At 43.4% G+C, this 21,640-nt stretch overlaps 1 protein-coding gene across 1 annotated transcript in view; it reads right to left on the reverse strand.

Annotated features, from left to right (window-relative positions):
• Nucleotides 1-264: 264 nt before the first annotated feature.
• The window catches only part of LOC121542522 (ras-related and estrogen-regulated growth inhibitor), a 52,427-nt gene continuing 31,051 nt past the window's right edge, over nucleotides 265-21,640 (reverse strand). The window contains exons 3-5 of the mRNA XM_041851917.2: nucleotides 8,998-9,054; nucleotides 5,234-5,307; nucleotides 265-2,225 (exon numbers count right to left, since the gene is read on the reverse strand). Coding sequence (XP_041707851.1) covers nucleotides 1,815-2,225; nucleotides 5,234-5,307; nucleotides 8,998-9,054 — 542 coding nt within the window. The 3' untranslated portion in view covers nucleotides 265-1,814. The remainder of the gene's footprint in view (nucleotides 2,226-5,233; nucleotides 5,308-8,997; nucleotides 9,055-21,640) is intronic.

Here is a 21,640-nt window from a genome sequence, read left to right on the forward strand (position 1 = left end):
TTTGCCTTGTAGCCTTCGAGGGTGGTTCCCCCATGGTTCGATTCATGGAGGGCACCTTTCATGATGATTGACAAGTATTATGCAAATGTGACATTTCCCGCCACTCTAAACCACAATAAACCATAATATTCGTCATGCAGCTCCTAATAGTGTATTTGTTAGACTGTCAAAAAATAACATAGACATTTGTTTATGCATGACAACATACTGTAACAGATGAATCAGAAAGGAGACATTTTCAAACTCGTGTTGGATATACATGTTTCTAATGTTTAATTACAATTGCACAGCAAATTTGGCCATTTGATCCCATGCTCAAAACTCAGAGACAGGTTGGGTACATTGGAGAACAAAGAAACAGCATTTTGTTAAAATACAGGAGTCATGTCCACCATGTCTGCCTCTGGGTTATGTACTGTACACTTCTTTGAGATAAATGATAAAGGCAATATTATACATAGTTTACAATTAAAGGTACATTTAACGTCCATAAACAACGTCCCTGGAATGTGAACCGGAATGATAGATGGCAACTATTTCCCTGGACGGACGGTACCATGAAACAGTATTAGCATTGATTTACAAACTGAAATCTTTGGGCCCCTCCGCTCAGCCTCTGTGTTATTTGATCTTGTTTTAGGTTCTTTAGATGAGAATGTATTTGAGATAGGATCTCTATAGCTCTATCCTGGACAAATACATGGAGTCCTTCTATGCTTGATATGACATGGTGGTTGAGGTTTGGGTGGGGGTGACATTGTTTGATGTCAAAATAGTATGATGGACATTATCATGTGGATAGATGGTGAATAATTGTTTATTTGACAACTCATGTCCCAGCTCAGAGGATATGTCTAAGGTCAACAAGTACCCAAGGCCAACAGAGCTCTGCAAACGGACAGCATAGTGATGTAAGACCATGATAACTCTGTTGATGTTTCAATGAATCCTTCAACGCTCCTCAAAGAACAACTATACATCCGTTGGCCTAGAGCAGTGTTTCCCAACCCTGGTCCTCGACTACAGTACACATTTTCATTGTAGCCCTGGACTAACATACCTCATTCAACTCATTGAGGGCTTGATGATTAGCTGACTAGTTGAATCAGGTGTGCTTGTCCAGGGTTACAATAAACATGTGTACTGTTGGGGGTACTGGAGGACCAGGGTTGGGAAACACTGGCCTAGACCATATCAAAACATTATCCCACAAACAATCTACAGGGAGAGGAAACTACAAATCGTTTGTCCATCATTTCTGATAAACAAAAGGTTGGGTTCATGATGGACATTATTTTGTATATTTTGTTTAAAGTTGGTGGAGCTATAGATACAAAACTGGCGTATTCACCATGCTGCTCAAGAAGGAAGAATTGGGACTTCTAAATAACGGATTCTTTCTACCCTCTTCCTTGGCAGTTTACAGAAATGTCCCAGTTGGCTATGAAACAAAAGCATCTTCACCTCCCTCAGGGACAAAGTAGTTCCCATCATGTGATTCTTATGTTCCCCTTTGTTGTGGAGCATGGTCAAAGAGAAAGTAATAATAGCCAACAGCTTTCCCCTTTAGAATCAGTGTTGAATGAAGAGCGATTTTCGGCACACTCGGTATCAATGCAAATCTTAATTGATTGTGCATTGATACTAAGTATGAAGAGGTTCGCTGTTCATTCATAATTTAATCATCCTGCTCCTTAGCAGCTGGGATGGGTGTTTGGTATATTTCCACACATCTAAACCCTTGAAATCAGTCACTTTGTTCTTTAGTTGGTCTTGAGTTTATCCTCTTTGTGAAGTGTGCTCAGCAGCTCCCCCTAGCTGCTGATCTTGGTCAGCATCTTGTTGATGGCCTGCTTGACGTGGGTGGTGGAGCTACGGCGCCTGGCCTTGCCCTGGACCGCCTTGCGGCGCCTCAACTCGCGACACAGCTCATGGAATGCTTCCGCCACCATGCCACCCTCGTCGGCGCAGGCCGAGCACTCGTAGAAGGCGCACGCCATCTCGGCGGCCAGCCGCTCGCCCTCCTCTGTGCCCACCTGTCGGGCATGTTCCAGGTCGGCCTTGTTGCCCACCAGAACCAACGGGACATTCTTGGGTTTCTTAACTTCCTCTAGGAGGCCCCGTAAAGGAGCCACTTCGTCGAAGCTGCCCCGGTCAGTGATGTCATAGACAATGACGAAGCCGTCGCCCCAGCGCATGTGGCTCTCCTTCTGCTGCGTGTCCTCCTGATGTAAAGATACAGGAGGGAAGGATCTTGTTAGCGACAATCTGTTGGCAACTAGCTAGCTAATTAGAATACTGTTGACCTTTGATGTTGACCAATAGGCCACATGGCAAAGAAACAGTAGTTCTCTGCTGGCCTTCATTGAACAAGTGATGGAGAATTGAGGCATCTGAACTGAACAGAGCTTTTTATACATGTTTGTAATGGATTCAAATGCTTTATTTGTCCTTTCTCAACATAACACTTGTTAAATCCCCCAGATTTGAACAGTCGGCTACCCTTCTGAACTGTGTGCAAATTTCAGCAGCTGCTACTGATTTCATCAAGTCGGAACAGCCAGTCCTGTCGTAACAAAACGTACTGGTCGTGTGATGAAAAAAATGTGTCTTAAACTAAGCAGGAGCCAGAGCCAGAGATATTCTTGACCTCAACTGTTATTGGCAATAATAACACTGTTACAATAACTGTTGCATAACTCACATTGAACACAGTGATTGATACTTGACATCTATATAACTGACCGACTTTTGAACTTATCTGATTTATGAGGTATAAAGATGCCTTCGGGGTCCAAGAAGAATCAAGAATCAAAGGCTTGATATGTACTCTTACCACTTTTAACGGCTTTGAAGCTCAAGAGCGCGAAGAAACCTCAACTCTACACTGGCTCTCTGACAGAAAGACAGGTCTAGCAACGCTCGGTAATGCCCTCACCTAAACTCTCACTCCCTGCACTCTCAAAATAGAATACAATGTAATGAGAGAAGGATGTCTTGGCTGGACGTGTCACAGGGGAAATTAGCAGCAGGCAGAACACCTACAGTGAGGGAAAAAAGTATTTGATCCCCTGCTGATTTTGTACATTTGCCCACTGACAAAGACATGATCAGTCTATAATTTTAATGGTAGGTTTATTTGAACAGTGAGAGACAGAATAACAACAAAAAGATCCAGAAAAACGCATGTCAAAAATTGTATAAATTGATTTGCATTTTAAAATGAGGGAAATAAGTAGTTGACCCCTCTGCAAAACATGACTTAGTACTTGGTGGCAAAACCCTTGTTGGCAATCACAGAGGTCAGACGTTTCTTCTAGTTGGCCACCAGGTTTGCATACATTCTCAGGAGGGATTTTGTCCCACTCCTCTTTGCAGATCTTCTCCAAGTCATTAAGGTTTCGAGCCTGATGTTTGGCAACTCGAACCTTCAGCTCCCTCCACAGATTTTCTATGGGATTAAGGTCTGGAGACTGGCTAGGCCACTCCAGGACCTTAATGTGCCTCTTCTTGAGCCACTCCTTTGTTGCCTTGGTCGTGTGTTTTGGGTCATTGTCATGCTGGAATACCCATCCACGACCCATTTTCAATGCCCTGGCTGAGGGAAGGAGGTTCTCACCCAAGATTTAACGGTACATGGCCCCGTCCATCGTCCCTTTGATGCGGTGAAGTTGTCCTGTACCCTTAGCAGAAAAACACCCCCAAAGCATAATGTTTCCACCTCCATGTTTGACGGTGGGGATGGTGTTCTTGGGGTCATAGGCAGCATTCCTCCTCCTCCAAACACGACGAGTTGAGTTGATGCCAAAGAGCTCCATTTTGGTCTCATCTGACCACAACACTTTCACCCAGTTCTCCTCTGAATCATTCAGATGTTCATTGGCAAACTTCAGACGGGCCTGTATATGTGCTTTGTTGAGCAGGGGGACCTTGCGGGCGCTGCAGGATTTCAGTCCTTCACGGCATAGTGTGTTACTAATTGTTTTCTTGGTGACTATGGTCCCAGCTGCCTTGAGATCATTGACAAGATCCTCCCGTGTAGTTCTGGGCTGATTCCTCACCGTTCTCATGATCATTGCAACTCCATGGCATGGAGCCCCAGGCCGAGGGAGATTGACAGGACTTTTGTGTTTCTTCCATTTGCGAATAATCGCACCAACTGTTGTCACCTTCTCACCAAGCTGCTTGGCGATGGTCTTGTACCCCATTTCTGCCTTGTGTAGGTCTACAATCTTGTCCCTGACATCCTTGGAGAGCTCTTTGGTCTTGGCCATGGTGGAGAGTTTGGAATCTGATTGATTGATTGCTTCTGTGGACAGGTGTCTTTTATACAGGTCCCGAGTGGCGCAGTGGTCTAAGGCATCGCAGTGCTAGCTGTGCCACTAGAGATCCTGGTTCGAATCCAGGCTCTGTCGTAGCCGGCCGCGACCGGGAGACCCATGGGGCGACGCACAATTGGCCCAGCGTCATCCAGGGTAGGGGAGGGAATGGCTGGCAGGGGATGTAGCTCAGTTGGTAGAGCATGGCGTTTGCAACGCCAGGGTTGTGGGTTCGATAAAATAATGTGTGCGCTAACTGTAAGTCGCTCTGGATAAGAGCGTCTGCTAAATGACTAAAATGTAAATGTAAATGTAACAAACTGAGATTAGGAGCACTCCCTTTAAGAGTGTGCTCCTAATCTCAGCTCGTTACCTGTATAAAAGACACCTGGGAGCCAGAAATCTTTCTGATTGAGAGGGGGTCAAATACTTATTTCCCTCATTAAAATGCAAATCAATTTATAACATTTTTGACATGGGTTTTCTGGATTTTTTGTTGTTGTTATTCTGTCTCTCACTGTTCAAGTAAACCTACCATTAAAATTATAGACTGATCATTTCTTTGTACAAAATCAGCAGGGGATCAAATAATTTTTTCCCTCACTGTACGTACTAGCAGCAGCAGCACATTTATCTTGGGATGGAAGGCCTATGCTGCTGGGTTCTCTCCCAGATGGCTAGTATAATATGTTTACCCAAGGCTGATTAGAACAACACAGAGCAACGCTAGCGAGGATTTGGTCTAGCGAGGACTGCTACTGCAAATATGCCCTGATAAGTCGTCTTTATACAGTAGGGTTGAATTGGGATTTTCAACTGACTATGAATTATTCTTATTCTATTACCAGACACAGTACAAATATTTCTCTACGCAAACGTCTATGTTTTCTGTGCAAAGTTGCCGAAGCTCCTACCTGTCCGGCTGTGTCAAGGATCTCCATGGTCACAACCTCATCGTCTATGGTTGCTTGATGCCGATATGTTGATTCTGGAAAGAACAAAAATACTAAATGAAAACAAAGTTAGAAGATGCTAATATGTTTATGTCTATCATGCACCGTTGAGCCCACCTGGTTGTTTAGGCAGTCAATGAACCTCATTAAGTTGAATTACCTCTGGCTTGCCTCAGGGCAGCTTGACCAATAGGATGAGAGGTGGTCAGGTCTTACACACCTGGCTGAAGGACACAGGTGTGAATGCTGGCTATGACCCTCTTTGTTTTCCCCTGGTGAGGAGTCATTTACCTGAATTGCCCCTTGTAAAAAACCCATCTGTGTAAACTCACCAAAACTTCAGATCTCCCTGTAAAGAGGGATTTCACTGCTGTCTCGACTGGAGAACATGGCATTATTTAGCAAGCCTATTGTGTTTGTAAATCTCATTTTAGGCTCCGTTTCAGATTGTGACTCAGTGTCTGTTCAAAACATGCTTTTTCAAGCACGGTGGGTGGCTACTATTCGAGACGGCGGGTGTCTGGACTTTAACCGTCAGCAACACCAGAACGCGCTGCTGGGGTGTTAGCTAGCTGCGCGTGTCATTTTTACCCAGGTGCAATCTGGGACATAAAACGCTGCGTGCGTGCCTGCAAGATGTCACAGAGCGCCGTGAGCGACTGCTAGGGTGTTGATTTACTGCCCTATATAGATGGAAGGTAGCACCTTTCTGAGGGGCGAAGCCAGGGTCTCACACTGAGTCTCACGGGACATCCCATTTCAGCTTCCACACATTCACACACATGCAAGTGCACCCCTCCACCACACACACCTACTCTGTGTGTTTGGGTATTGACAGCATGGACAGGAGGGCTTAGGGATGATTTAATGGTCCAACCTACATATCTGAAGATCTTAAGGAGGGCCAAAACCCCAGTCATTTTCCTGGCAGCAAATAACTCATTTCCTAGCAAGAGCCTAGAGCCTCTAGCTGCTGTTGGTGTTATTTTAGAATGCGGAAAGAGAAAGTCTCATACCAGAATATTAACTGGAAACAACAACAGATCTGTCAATTGCAGCTTTTATCAGCCCCCCATCTCAAGCTGTTTGTACTTGTTAACTACTACGCTTGTTAGAAATGTTTTTAACTCACTGGATTGCCAAACATCCATGATATGATTCAGCCAAGCAGCTGCTTTCCTATTTGTTTCTACCTGTGCTATTTATTACCCTTATTGTGCAATGTCATATGACCTCAATAAATTGATTAATAGTAGATTTCTAGTAGGTAGTAGTTATAGTAGTAGATTCCTCTGCCCCTTGTATTGAGGAGTGACTTGGTAAGAGTTAATTCCATGAGGTAAATAAGATTAGATCAGAGAGGGTATAAATTGTTGTTCACAGCTACTTTCGGCATATGCATGAACATAAAGGTAACCTTTTATATTAATGAAATGCAAACTTACATAATTACACTGCTCACATGCTTCCCATTGAGTGACAATGAATGGAATTATCTTATTCCTTTTCTACAGTAGAGAGGAGATAATATTAGCGGTTGCGTGTGTTAGCTGGGCAGGGTGGAGTCGGATAAATAAATAGCTTACAATTTAACAATAACAGAGAACCACCAAATATGAAAAAACATAGAAATGCATTACTCTGTTTTTTAATTCTGGGGGGGGGGAAAGTCTCCTGACAAGACTGCCGCAATGAGAAGGGTGTGCCGCCATTGTCAAAATATTGGTGTCATGTCAACAAGCATGACAATGCTCCGGTCCAAAGCCAGGAAAATGCATTCACTGACATATATTCTATGACTATGGGAAAGGGGTATGCTTATACTGTATGTTTATGTATTTATATATTGAATTGTGTAAACTCCATCCAAAAAATGCTTTTCCTGATGTTAGTCACTGTAGCATTCTTTTGTAATCATATTTAATTTATCCCCCTTGCACAGGTTAAATCCTAACTCCTAACCTCTGATAATACAGATCAGAATTGAGGGAACATCAAAAAAGAAAACAAGGTTTAAACAGCAATCATCATATTCCTACAGTTGAATTATGTAACAATATGATAATGAAATGGTAAGCGCTCTGTTGTAAAACAGCTTCATTTTGCACGGCTGTCTAATTCCCCCCCAAGAATCTGATAAAACAAATTAGCAGATGGCGTCTCTTAGAAGTCAAGAGAAAGATGTGGTAGCATTTTCCTCCAGATTTCCTTTTATTATCATACCTTCATCAAATTCATTTGTGTGTGCAGACTGTGCACCTACGCAAACTAAGTGCTTCTTGAATGTCAATCGAAACAGATTGCTGTTCATTTAATTACAGGCATTTTGAGATTGACAGCCTGGGGTTGATGTAATCAGAGAGCTCCATTTTAGGGGTTATATCATCATATGATGAAATGACCAATTTAGTAGACTACAAGGCACGTTATTAAAATCATATTACTTTTCTGGACTCAAATAAAGCACCGAAGGATATGTGTAACCTACAGTATACACACTGGGTACTGTTCGCAAAAACATGAATAAATTGCTTCCAGAGGCTGTTTTGAAACTTATTGTCCGGCGTTGTAATTCAATATTCTCCTCAATGTCCATCTCTCTCTCTCTCTCTCTCTCTCTCTCTCTCTCTCTCTCTCTCTCTCTCTCTCTCTCTCTCTCTCTCTCTCTCTCTCTCTCTCTCTCTCTCTCTCTCTCTCTCTCTCTCTCTCTCTCTCTCTCTCTCTCTCTCTCTCTCCTCTCTCTCTCTCTCTCTCTCTCTCTCTCTCTCTCTCTCACATATGATGTCAGGACAAAAAAAATATACATATCTGCAAGATCCAATTTCCTAACATTGAAATGTCTACATGCAATGAGGCTTAATGCCTATATCATGTTACTGCTCCCCATGCCAACAGTTGGGTCTGTACCATGGTGTTATTCAACTTCTAATGAGGTACGTAGCATGCCATCGAACCATGAACAAAACAACCCCAATATTGTTCTAGCTTCAAGCAAAACATGCCACAATAGGCTTTTCCTATCCAATGACAGGATGTAGGCCTACTACACAAACCTCCCCTTACATGGTCACTGTGGTCACCTAGCCTAAATATGAACCTGATTAGCCTGTGGCTACTATCAAATGCTACTGTCTACAGACCTAGATTGTAAATCTTCTGTAGCCTTCCTGCAGTGAGTGAATTCCCTTAGATTGTAAGTGCTATTCTACACACTGCAATGGGCACACCTTGACTTAGCCATAGTCAAACACATTTCTCTGGAAAAATGTAAAACCGACAACTGGCGTGACTGAATGATGCTTCGCCCTTAAACCTTAAACTTAAGGCATCGCCTCTCTCCCTGTCTCATAATCACATAGCATTCATAGCATGTTAAATCACCGACCAGGCTTGTGATGTAGTTTTGCTTAAAAAAAACCCAGGTCAGGCCTAACCTAGAAGGCATTTTGTCAGGAAATGAATCGGTATGATGTGTGGAGGAGCTATGGATGAAATATACTACCCCATGGGGAGTGATTATTATTATTTTGGTTGATATCTTGATATGATAACTCGCAGAGATAGAAGGCCTTTGAGGTCCGATAAAGCCTTTGATACCCAAAATCATAGGGAGAGTGGTTTACGTGCTGCACGAAAATCACACGAAGACTAGTGTTGTGCAGGTTGTTTTCAATGCTGCCTAGGACAGATGGAGGAGAGCAGGAGGAGGAAGTAGGGTGTCTTACCAAGCGTTGGGTCATACTCCCAGATGAAACGTCTGGTCAGAAACCTCACCACTAGAGCTGTAGAGATGGAGAGAGGGATAGATTGGGGGGAGAGAGAGAGAGAGAGAGAGAGAGAGAGGTATTAACATACTGTGCTGTAATTTAATTCAATCAATCAACTTAAATATAGAGAAAGTAAAAACATGAAGATAGGATTATGTCTTGACAGACAGAGATAATCAGTTTGGGTGGGATGGAACACTCTCCCCACTCAGTATCAGATGCACAGAGTGCTCATCTGATTATGCAACACTTTCTTCAGTTCAGAGGGACAACAACCTCGCTCTGATATGCACATCTAATCAGAGCCACTTACAAGCAGCAATGTATGAGACAGATGCTTGTAAGCCTTAAAGGGACCATGTGCATACCGTTTTGATACAGCAGCATGTCATCTGAATACAAATATGTATTAGCGGTCTGAATTGTTTTACATCCTCAAATACAGTGTGTGTTCAGAGACAGCCTGCTAGACCAAACATATGTTCCCCAAATATCTAATTACCCCTATCTTTTCATATAAAGTCACTTTGTGTCTGTTGTCATAATTGTGAAAACCACGAGACCATGCTATCCAATGATAGTCATTCCCATAGAAATAGAATAGAACACTACACTCAAAAAAAAATGCTGGGTTGTTTGGATGACCCAACTGCTGGGTTGCAGGCATTGGGACACTTAGTTGGGTTGTTTTCTTTAAAAACGGATGGGTTATTGATGCTGGGTGCTGGGCTTATTGAGATATTGAGATATGACCCAGCAGGTCAGATCAGAAGACTGGCCACCCGTGAGAGTAAACGTGATAACAATACAACAGAACAGATTAACATGTTAAGGTTGAACACTGACACCTTTGTGGTTTAAATGAGGCTTACAAGTGTTTGACTTTCTAAAGAGCCTATGCATATCCCAATGTTGGGATAAATAATACATATCCTAATATTGTATCTCAATGTTGTGATATGTAAATAATAATGTTGGGAAATGTATATTTGAATATGTAATGAACAAAAATATTCAAGAATTTTTTTAATTTTCCGTGTACAAATTTAACACGATGAACAGGAATTATATTTGCTCTCACGGGTGTCCAAAAATAACTGAAAGCCACGCCCCTAAAAGGCCATGCCTCCTGAAAAGACCTAGCTGCTGGGTCAAAATAACCCAGTGTGTGTTCTGTCCAATATTTACCCAGCGCTGGGTTACCAAATAACCCAAACTGGGTTGTTTTTAATCCAGCATTTTGTAGAATGGTAGCGCTATCGTCATTCCGAAGGTAGAGTCCCAGTTCAAATAATTAAATATCCATATGTGCCACGGGAACATTGACCTCCTGTCCTTATTGTAGAATTAAAAACCCATTGGCTGTAGTCGCTGTAGCCACTTCCCTGTGGTTTGGAAGAGTGCTGTCTTACAAAGGTAAAAATAGCTTCGGAGGACGATTAGGTTTCTATCTATGATTAATCCCACTCCTCACTTCAGTTGGATAATACTTTAAATGATTGATATTATTATGGCTGCACCATAAATTATCATGATAAAAGTTAATTTATTAGGCTACTGAAAGGCTGTTGATTGTGATCTGATACTTTAAGTGCATGTAGGGCCTTTATTTGACATTAATAGAGATAAAATAAGTGTTGTAGAGTGTGTTATTTATAGTGTTGACATTATCAAGTTGATAGTCTAGTAACTCCAAGTAAATGCAATAACTGCAATAATTGCCATTCAATTAGGTTGAGATGTGAAGATAATAAGAGCTTGGTAATTCCATCCAATATCTTATCTATGTAATAGGTATTCGAGGCATTAAAGAAAACTGTGTTTTCCACAAGTACATAGAGTAGCCAGCCAAATAGAAAAAGTAGCCAGCCAGGCGCCCCCGGGCCGGGGGGCTTGCCACCCAGGGTTCGAAATGTTTTGCAGAAGGAGCTCTATTTTAGTGGTCTCTGGTACATTCTAATGCCTTGAGTCTGTATACCCAGCTGATTAGCCGATGGCCGGCACTAATGGAAAACACTGCTGCAAATCACAGCTAGCTTTCAAATCTGTCAACCTGATGTCCACTCAGTCAAAACAGTTAGGGACAGTTCTAAATTTACTGGGGTGGTCCAAAATAGGGGAGGGCGGCAGGTAGCCTAGTGGTTAGAGTGTTGGGCCAGTAACTGAAAGGTTGCTGGTTCGAATAGCTGACCTGCGAAAATCTGTCGATGGGTCCTTGAGCACGGCACTTAACCCTAATTTGCTCCAGGGGTGCTGTACTACTATGGATGACCCTAAATAGAACATCTTAAATTGTCAAACTTTTTTTTTGCTTTGGGGAGGGTTGTGTGTTTTTTTTATTAGGCAGAGGGGAGGCTAATGCGTTTTTTCCCATGGTTTACATTTGCTCTTTTGAAGGTTTTACTATATAATTTCTTCCATCCTAGCCAAATGTCCTCATCTGCTTGCATGCGCCTCCCCTATATCAAAGTGTTTTGGTACTTCCTTTATGCACTATGCTTTTCCGCACGCTAACTTTTACTATACCACAGGTATATATAGTCTACCAGTCTGTCTATCCTACCTTCTATCCACCATTCATAGTGATAGCAATAGGCTAACTAGCAATCATACCCCACATAAAAGCATTTAATCAATTTTCAATATCAATCCACAACAACAAATAGGAATTGCTGATAGGCAGCGGAGAGGCCAGGTGCATCATTGCGCATGAAAGAACAGTGAAGACATGAGACACGCAGCTCAAAAAGCTCCCCTTTCAATAAATACTGAGGGTCTTATTTCTGGTGACATGATGATGATCGTGCAGACTATACATGCACTGTATCTGTGAGCTGAGTAGGCATTCTGCTATACCTACGTAAAACTATTTGTGACAAAACCTTCAGTAGGCCTAGAGTTGAAAATGCCATGGAAACCCATTTAACTTGTATTTTTTATTCAGTACATGGGAATTTAACCTTAAAAGTTATTTTTATGTGCACTACCTATTTACGCACAGACTTTTATCTGCAACAAGTGAATTTGATGGAAACACAACTCTGATGGAAAATGTGCATATTGTTTTTATGCAGATTTTTGAATACTTGCATGAAAATCTGTCGCTAATTGGATGGAAACCTAGCTATTGACACCTTAAAGACTCTGGCAAGTGCGCTAGTCCAGTGTCACTTTGATTATGCCTATACATCATGATTCACCAGCAGCCCCAAACATCTAAAGAATAAGATACAGACCAGCCAAAACAAGCTTGTAAGAATTGTACTTAAACTACCCGCTCATACTCATCTGGAGGCGAGCATTTTAAGCAGCTAGGATGGCTATCTGTGGTAAAAAAATAGTAGTATTAATTCAGCTGGGTCTGGTCCACATAATTATCACGGACTCAGCCCCTAGGTACCTTTTTTGTTAGGGATGTCCACCAGCATAATACCAGAGTCAGAGACTCTAATATTCACTGTTTTAAATTTAAGAGTTTATTTGGTAAGAACACATTTTTATACACCGGTGCTGTTGAGTGGAGCAAACTACCACAGCAACTCAAAGCCATACCAACCACTTTTAAAAAGCATGTCAAAAGCTGGCTAATGTGTGAACAGTATAACCTTTTTTTGTCTGTATCTCTAATGTCTGTATCTCTGTAATGCCTGTATCTCTGTAATGCCTGTATCTCTGTAATGCCTGCATCTATGTAATGCCTGCATCTCTGTAGTGTCTGTATCTATGTAATATCTGTATCTATGTAATTGTATATGTATTTGTGTAAATAATAGGGACCGCAATGGAAATAAGTCCACAACTTTATTGTGCAATCCCGGTCACTTTTAAAAAGCTTTGTACTGTGTGTATATACAGTTGAAGTCAGAAGTTTACATACACTTAGGTTGGAGTCATTAAAACTCGTTTTTCAACCACTCCACACATTTTCTTGTTAACAAACTATAGTTTTGGCAAGTCGGTTAGGACATCTACTTTGTGCATGACACAAGTAATTTTTCCAACAATTGTTTACAGACAGATTATTTCACTTATAATTCACTGTATCACAATTCCAGTGGGTCAGAAGTTTACATACACTAAGTTGACTGTGCATTTAAACAGCTTGGAAAATTCCAGAAAAAGATCTCATGGCTTTAGAAGCTTCTGATAGGCTAACTGACATCATTTGAGTCAATTGGAGGTGTACTTGTGGATGTATTTCAAGGCCTACCTTCAAACTCAGTGCCTCTTTACTTGACATCATGGGAAAATAAAAAGAAATCAGCCAAAAAATTGTAGACCCCCACAAGTCTGGTTCATCCTTGGGAGCAATTTCCAAACACCTGAAGGTACCACGTTTATCTGTACAAACAATAGTATGCAAGTATAAACACCATGGGACCACACAGCCGTCATACCGCTCAGGAAGGAGACGCATTCTGTCTCCTAGAGATGAACGTACTTTGGTGCAAAAAGTGCAAATCAATCCCAGAACAACAGCAAAGGACCTTGTGAAGATGCTGGAGGAAACAGGAACAAAAGTATCTATATCCACAGTAAAACGAGTCCTATATCGACATAACCTGAAAGGCCGCTCAGCAAGGAAGAAGCCACTGCTCCAAAACCGCCATAAAAAAGCGAGACTATGGTTTGCAACTGCACATGGGGACAAAGATCTGAGTTTTTGGAGAAATGTCCTCTGGTCTGATTAAACAAAAATCTAATTGTTTGGCCATAATGACCATCGTTATGTTTGGAGGAAAAAGGGGGCAGCTTGCAAGCCGAAGAACACCATCCCAACCGTGAAGCACGGGGGTGGCAGCATCATGCTGTGGGGGTGCTTTGCTGCAGGAGGGACTGGTACACTTCACAAAATAGATGGCATCATGAGGAAGGAAAATTATGTGGATATATTGAAGCAACATCTCAAGACATCAGTCAGGAAGTTAAAGCTTGGTCGCAAAAGGGTCTTCCAAATGGACAATGACCCCAAGCATACGTCCAAAGTTGTGGCAAAAAACATTTGTGGGCAGAACTGAAAAAACGTGTGCGAGCAAGGAGGCCTACAAACCTGACTCAGTTACACCAGCTCTGTCAGGAGGAATGGGCCATAATTCACCCAACTTATTGTGGGAAGCTTGTGGAAGGCTACCCGAAATGTTTGACCCAAGTTAAACAATTTAAAAGACAATGCAACCAAATACTATTATTCTGACATTTCACATTCTTAAAATAAAGTGGTGATCCTAACTGACCTAAAACAGGGAATTTTTACTAGGATTAAATGTCAGGAATTGTGAAAACTGAGTTTAAATGTATTTGGCTAAGGTGTATGTAAACTTCCGACTTCGACTGTATGTATTATTTTAACTGACAAATATAATTTCCCCCTAGTTGATCATTGTCTGCAGCCGGCTCTGATCGTAGTGTAGGCAGGGAGAGTGAGCTCGTCCGTGGTGGTCGGCGAACCCTCAACCTTCTGGCCCGTATCCCGGCGAGGCATTGACTGTGCCACAAAAGCATGCTGAAGTGGCAGTCGATATCCACGTTTCTAAACACAGGGTCGCTATAGTTATTGTTATTTGTGGTCGTAAACATTATTTTGAGTTAATTATATGAGGAGGAAGGGTGTGCAATGTTTTTTTTACAGTACAATGGGAGGGTCATGTGAAAATATTTTTCATATTGGGGAGTGGGGTGCATTTTATTTTTTACGACACCTTCAACTGTCTCTTATTTATTCGATTTGCTTCCTCTTGACAACGCTTCACTCCAACGCTTTGCTTGAAATTTGCATAAAGTAGAGCAGAGCTGAACTTTTTCTACCACTCCACTAGCAGGGTTCTCGCCGCTCACCTTCCCACAATCCCCTGCACATTTCTCTGCGTGCCCTCGTTGAAAATGAATGGGGGCGGAACTTCTCCTGCCAAATTCGTTGTTGGTGAAAAGCCACTGTAAGGCGAAGGTCTCAGACTTCAATGGGAGTATGGCGGCAGGCGGTAAAACGCAAGCAGTTTTGCAAGCGCCATGGTACGTGGTGCTCGCTCCAGTGAGCGGCGCCGCTGGCTTGGCGCGCCAAAATTAGCTGAATTCTTGAGCGGCCGCCACGCATGGTTGACCAATGTGCAGAGTTCATCTTGTCAAACAAACAATGTTTTAATGACAACATTCGAGCTGACAACAACCGGGACTACTGGTCTCTACACACGGTAAGTGGATTTTCTTGCGGTTCAATTGCCGTTTACCGCGGTCCGTCTGTAAGAGCCTTTAGACTCATGACCGAGTGATGCTGCCGCACCGCGCAGAACCCCAAACCTGGCTGGCTGCAGTCTGATTTGCCTTATCATTAAAACAGGCCACACGCTCCCGTTGCGCTTCCTCTGTAGCTAATTATACAGTCATCTACCCCCGGTAATTTAGCACCACGCACCACCGTGTAATCCAATTAAGATTGGAAGAATTTTCACATGACCCTCCCCTTGTACTGTAAAATAAATTGAACACCCTCCCATCTCATAGAATTAACTCAAAATAATGTTTACGACCACAAATAACAATAACTATAGCGACCCTGTGTTTATAAACGTGGATATCGACTTTGCCACTTCAGCATGCTTTTGTGGCACAGTCGATGCCACACAGGGCTACGGGCCAGACAAGCACACTCTCCCTGCCTGTTTCATTACACTACGACCAGAGCCAGCTGCAGACAATGATCAGCTAGGGGGAAAACAGATTTTCAACATTTTGTTGCCATATTTATAATTATATAAAATATATGCAACGAATTTTCTATCAACAGGTTTCTGTGCCAATGCACCACACAACCAATAAACAAAGCATACCGACATCGGGCACTTCAATATCATGGTTTGCGTTTTCAACACCACAATAAATAGACTATGTCAATCTGGACAAACAGAGAATGCATCCCTCCCTATCTTGTAGGCTTACCCAGTATCGATGGATTGGTTTGACAATCTCCGAATGTCATTCAACTTTTTGGTGTTTTGTAACAGATGTCTCTTCCATTCATCAATTGGCCACTGCACAGTTTGGATTGATTGATTGATTTTATTTGTCAGTAAAAAAAAATACATATACAGTGGGGAGAACAAGTATTTGATACACTGCCGATTTTGCAGGTTTTCCTACTTACAAAGCATGTAGAGGTCTGTAATTTTTATCATAGGTACACTTCAACTGTGAGAGAAGGAATCTAAAACAAAAATCCAGAAAATCACATTGTATGATTTTTAAGTAATTAATTTGCATTTTATTGCATGACATAAGTATTTGATACATCAGAAAAGCAGAACTTAATATTTGGTACAGAAACCTTTGTTTGCAATTACAGAGATCATACGTTTCCTGTAGGTCTTGACCAGGTTTGCACACACTGCAGCAGGGATTTTGGCCCACTCCTCCATACAGACCTTCTCCAGATCCTTCAGGTTTCAGGGCTGTCGCATGGCAATACAGACTTTCAGCTCCCTCCAAAGATTTTCTATTGGGTTCAGGTCTGGAGACTGGCTAGGCCACTCCAGGACCTTGAGATGCTTCTTACGGAGCCACTCCTTAGTTGCCCTGGCTGTGTGTGTCGGGTCGTTGTCAAGCTGGAAGACCCAGCCACGACCCATCTTCAATGCTCTCACTGAGGGAAGGAGGTTGTTGGCCAAGATCTCGCGATACATGGTCCCATCCATCCTCCCCTCAATACGGTGCAGTCGTTCTGTCCCCTTTGCAGAAAAGCATCCCCAAAGAATGATGTTTCCACCTCCATGCTTCACGGTTGGGATGGTGTTCTTGGGGTTGTACTCATCCTTCTTCTTCCTCCAAACATGGCGAGTGGAGTTTAGACCAAAAAGCTCTATTTTTGTTTCATCAGACCACATGACCTTCTCCCATTCCTCCTCTGGATCATCCAGATGGTCATTGGCAAACTTCAGACGGGCCTGGACATGCGCTGGCTTGAACAGGGGGACCTTGCGTGCGCTGCAGGATTTTAATCCATGACGGCGTAGTGTGTTACTAATGGTTTTCTTTGAGACTGTGGTCCCAGCTCTCTTCAGGTCATTGACCAGGTCCTGCCGTGTAGTTCTGGGCTGATCCCTCACCTTCCTCATGATCATTGATGCCCCACGAGGTGAGATCTTGCATGGAGCCCCAGACCGAGGGTGATTGACCGTCATCTTGAACTTCTTCCATTTTCTAATAATTGCGCCAACAGTTGTTGCCTTCTCACCAAGCTGCTTGCCTATTGTCCTGTAGCCCATCCCAGCCTTGTGCAGGTCTACAATTTTATCCCTGATGACCTTACACAGCTCTCTGGTCTTGGCCATTGTGGAGAGGTTGGAGTCTGTTTGATTGAGTGTGTGGACAGGTATCTTTTATACAGGTAACAAGTTCAAACAGGTGCAGTTAATACAGGTAATGAGTGGAGAACAGGAGGGCTTCTTAAAGAAAAACTAACAGGTCTGTGAGAGCTGGAATTGTTACTGGTTGGTAGGTGATCAAATACTTATGTCATGCAATAAAATGCAAATTATTTACTTAAAAATCATACAATGTGATTTTCGGGATTTTAGATTCCGTCTCTCACAGTTGAAGTGTACCTATGATAAAAAATTACAGACCTCTACATGCTTTGTAAGTAGGAAAACCTGCAAAATCGGCAGTGTATCAAATACTTGTTCTCCCCACTGTATACACACAAATATTTTTTAAGTGACTGGGATTGCACAATAAAGTCGGGGACTTATTTTCATTGCGGTCCCTATTTTTAACATAAATACATATACAATTACATATATACAGACATTACAGAGATACAGACAAAAAAATGCTCAACCTCTAGATGAATATGAGGGGGGAGTTTAAGTACAATTCTTACAAGCTTGTTTGGCTGGTAGCTTATTCTTTAGATGTTTGGGGCTGCTGGTGAATCATGATGTGTAGGCATAATAAAAGTGACACTGGAGTAGCACACTTGCCACAGTCTTTAGGGTGTCTATAGCTAGGTTTCCATCCAATTAGTGACCCTTTACTCAGTACTTTGTTGAAGCTCCTTTGGCAGCGATTACAGTCTCAAGTCTTCTTGGGTATGACGCTACGAGCTTGGCACACCTGTATTTGGGGAGTTTTTCCCCATTCTTCTATCCTCTCAAGCTCTGTCAGGTTGGATGGGGAGCGTCACTGCACAGCTATTTTCAGGTTTTTCCAGAGATGTTCGATCAGGTTCAAGTCCGGGCTCTGGCTGGGCCACTCAAGGAAATTCAGAGACTTGTCCCGAAGCCACTCCTGCGTTGTCTTGGCTGTGTGCTTAGGGTTGTTGTCTTGTTGGAAGGTGAACCTTCGCCCTGGTCTGAGGTCCTGAGCAGGTTTTCATCAAGGATCTCTCTGTACTTTGTCCGTTCATCTTGCCCTCAATCCTGACTAGTCTTCCTGCCGCTGAAAAGCATCACCACAGCATGATGCTGCCACCACCATGCTTCACCGTAGGGATGGTATTGGCCAGGTGATGAGCGGTGCCTGGTTCCCTCCAGATTTGACACTTGGCATTCATGCCAAAGAGTTCAATCTTGGTTTCATCAGACCAGAGAAACTTGTTTCTCATGGTCTGAGAGTCCTTTAGGTGCCTTTTGGCAAACTCCAAGTGGGCTGTCATCTGCCATTTACAGAGGAATGGTTTCCATCTGGCCATTGTACTATAAAGGCCTGATTGGTGGAGTGCTGCAGAGATGGTTGTCCTTCTGGAAGCTGTGTGCCTTTACAAATCATGCCCAATCAATTGAATTTACCACAGGTGGACTCCAATCAAGTTGTAGAAACATCAAGGATGATCAATGGAAACAAGATGCACCTGAGCTTAATTTCGAGTCTCATAGCAAAGGGTCTGAATACTTACGTAAATAAGGTATTTCTGTTTTTGCTTTGTCATTATGGGGTATTGTGTGTCGATTGATGAGGGAAAAAAAATATTTAATCAATTTTAGAATAAGGCTGTAACGTAACAAAATGTGGAAAAAGTGAAGGGGTCTGAAATCTTTCCGAATGCACTGTAAACGTACAGAAGGAGGGTAATTTGTAGATTTCCGATCCAATTATTTTGTATAAAGATAAGCATTATATTGTTGATTATAGGAGTAACTCTGGTAGGCCTGAAACAGTCTTCCTCACCTCAAGTTCAACTGTCGGAGTCAGTTGGAGCGCCGGGGCGCACTGCCTTCATATCATAGGCCTGCAGTAGCTAAAGCTTAATAATAGCCGCACCATACCAAACCTTCACAAACATTTCTAAACTTGATTAGGGTAATATCAAAAGTAAGTCAAGCCATTGTTTATGAGAAAAACCCACTACTCTCCCCTGTGCCCCCTCCCCTCTTTTGGACCACCCCTCTCCCCAGTAAATTTCGATCTGTCCCTTACTTCAATCTTAGGTTTCACATGGCCCCCCCACATTCTGAAATTGCATTTCTGTCCCCCACAGTTTTAGCATTGGAATGTGATACATTCCAATTGAGTGGTTCTTCACTAAATTGGGCTTTTCTGTCACGATCGTCGGGAACAGAGGACCAATGCGCAGCGTTATTTGCGAACATATTTATTAAATAAGATAACACGAACAAAAACAACAAAACGATAACGTGACGTCCTTAGATAAACACAACCTACTTGGAACAAGATCCCACAACCACTGTGGGAAAACAGCCTGTCTAAATGTGGTTCCCAATCAGAGACAACCAGCAACAGCTGACACTCGTTGCCTCTGATTGAGAACCACACTGGCCAACATAGAAATACTTAACCTAGAATGGAAAACACATGAAAACTCACACCCTGGCTCAACATACTAGAGTCCCCAGAGCCAGGGCGTGACAGTACCCCCCCCAAAGGCGCGGACTCCGACCGCGCCAACCAAACACCACAGGGGAGGGACCGGGTGGGCACTCCGCCTTGGCGGCGGATCTGGCTCCGGGCATGATCCCCACTCCCTCTCTAACCCCCCAAAGTACCCCTGGTCCGGTCTGGCCCTGCTGGCCGGAGCTGGACTGAACACTGGTGGAGCGGATTGCTCTAGCTCCGGCGTGGAGCAGCTGACCGGTACCGGACCAGGCACCGGTGGAACAGGCACGGGCTGTGCCGGACTGACGACGCACACCATTGGCTTGGTGTGGGGAGCAGGAACAGTCCGAGCCGGGCTGGCGACGTGCACCATAGGCTTGGTGCGGGGAGCAGGAGCGGGCCGGACCAGGCTGACAAAGCGCACCACTGACTTGGTGCGGAGAGCAGGAATGGACCGGGCCGGGCTGGCGACGCGCACCACTGACTTGGTGCGGGGAGCAGGAACAGGCCGGGCCGGGCTGGCGACGCGCACCATAGGCTTGGTGCGGGGAGCAGGAACAGGCCGGGCCGGGCTGGCGACGCGCACCATAGGCTTGGTGCGGGGAGCAGGAACAGGCCGGACCGGGCTGACGAAGCGCACCATAGGCTTGGTGCGGGGAGCAGGAACAGGCCGGGCCGGGCTAGAGTCCCCAGAGCCAGGGCGTGACATTTTCAATACCTTGTTTGACTTACTTCGGTTCTGCTTGGAAGCAACACATTTTGCCACTAATGTGGTTAAAGTAAACTCAAAAAGCAGCTACAGTCATGCAACTAGCAATTAGTCCCAGACCAACCTCAATGCAGAGCACAATATCATTTGTCATTTTGGAGAGCAGGTAGCCAGAGCTGTCCAACTAGGCTACAGACCCATTTTTCTTCTTCTCTTGTTTGCCTGAAATTCCCGGCGACCGTCTAGGTCAAAGTAGTTGTGCCTTTTTCAGGTGGAAAGAACAAGCAATGGAGTGTGAAGCCTTGTTCGAGGTAACATACAATATCTGATGTCAGTGCTGTTCAAATTGAACCAGACTCAAAATGCTCAAAAGGCTTTGGATGAATTCCTAGAAAAGTAGAGCTTTTACAGATAATGTGCTTCCTTCCATAAGAGCTCCTTCAAAAGCAAGAATGTGTTATTGTAAATGTCTCTTATCAGTCCTAGTCTAAAACCACAAGCTTACTGAAAAACATGGTGCAGGGCTCAAAAACACAATAATGGCTACTCCACTCTTTTCCTGCCAGGCTGTGTTTCAGTAGATGATAAAGCTCTTATAAACCTGTGTTCTATTAGCACAGGCCAAGGGAAAACAGCTTAATCCTCCCCATCTGAATGGTGCCGCGGCTGCTACACAATATCTAGTGACTATCTGTCTGACACACTGACTACTAGATCAATAGCCTCAGAGGAGCGAGGACTGTGGCCTGTTACAACTGGGCTGTCGTTAAGATCAATAGCTGAGCCTTGGGAAAGAAGAACATCATGGCAGATTTCACAATAAAACGGAAAAACAGAAAAACAAAACAAGCCCAGACTTGTTAGAGAATTGACTCAACATGTAACCTAGGCAGGAATCAAAAAAGAAACTACCCGTTTTTATAACCTGGGCCAAAGTGTCAGAGTAGGAGTGCTAGGATAAGGTCCCCTCTGTCCATGTAATCTTATTCATTATGATCTAAAAGTCAAAACGGATCCTAGATCAGCACTCCTACTCTACGGGCCAAAGACAAACAGAGAGAGGAGGAC

This window comes from Coregonus clupeaformis, chromosome 28 (assembly GCF_020615455.1).
Source record: "Coregonus clupeaformis isolate EN_2021a chromosome 28, ASM2061545v1, whole genome shotgun sequence".
NCBI lineage: Eukaryota > Metazoa > Chordata > Actinopteri > Salmoniformes > Salmonidae > Coregonus > Coregonus clupeaformis.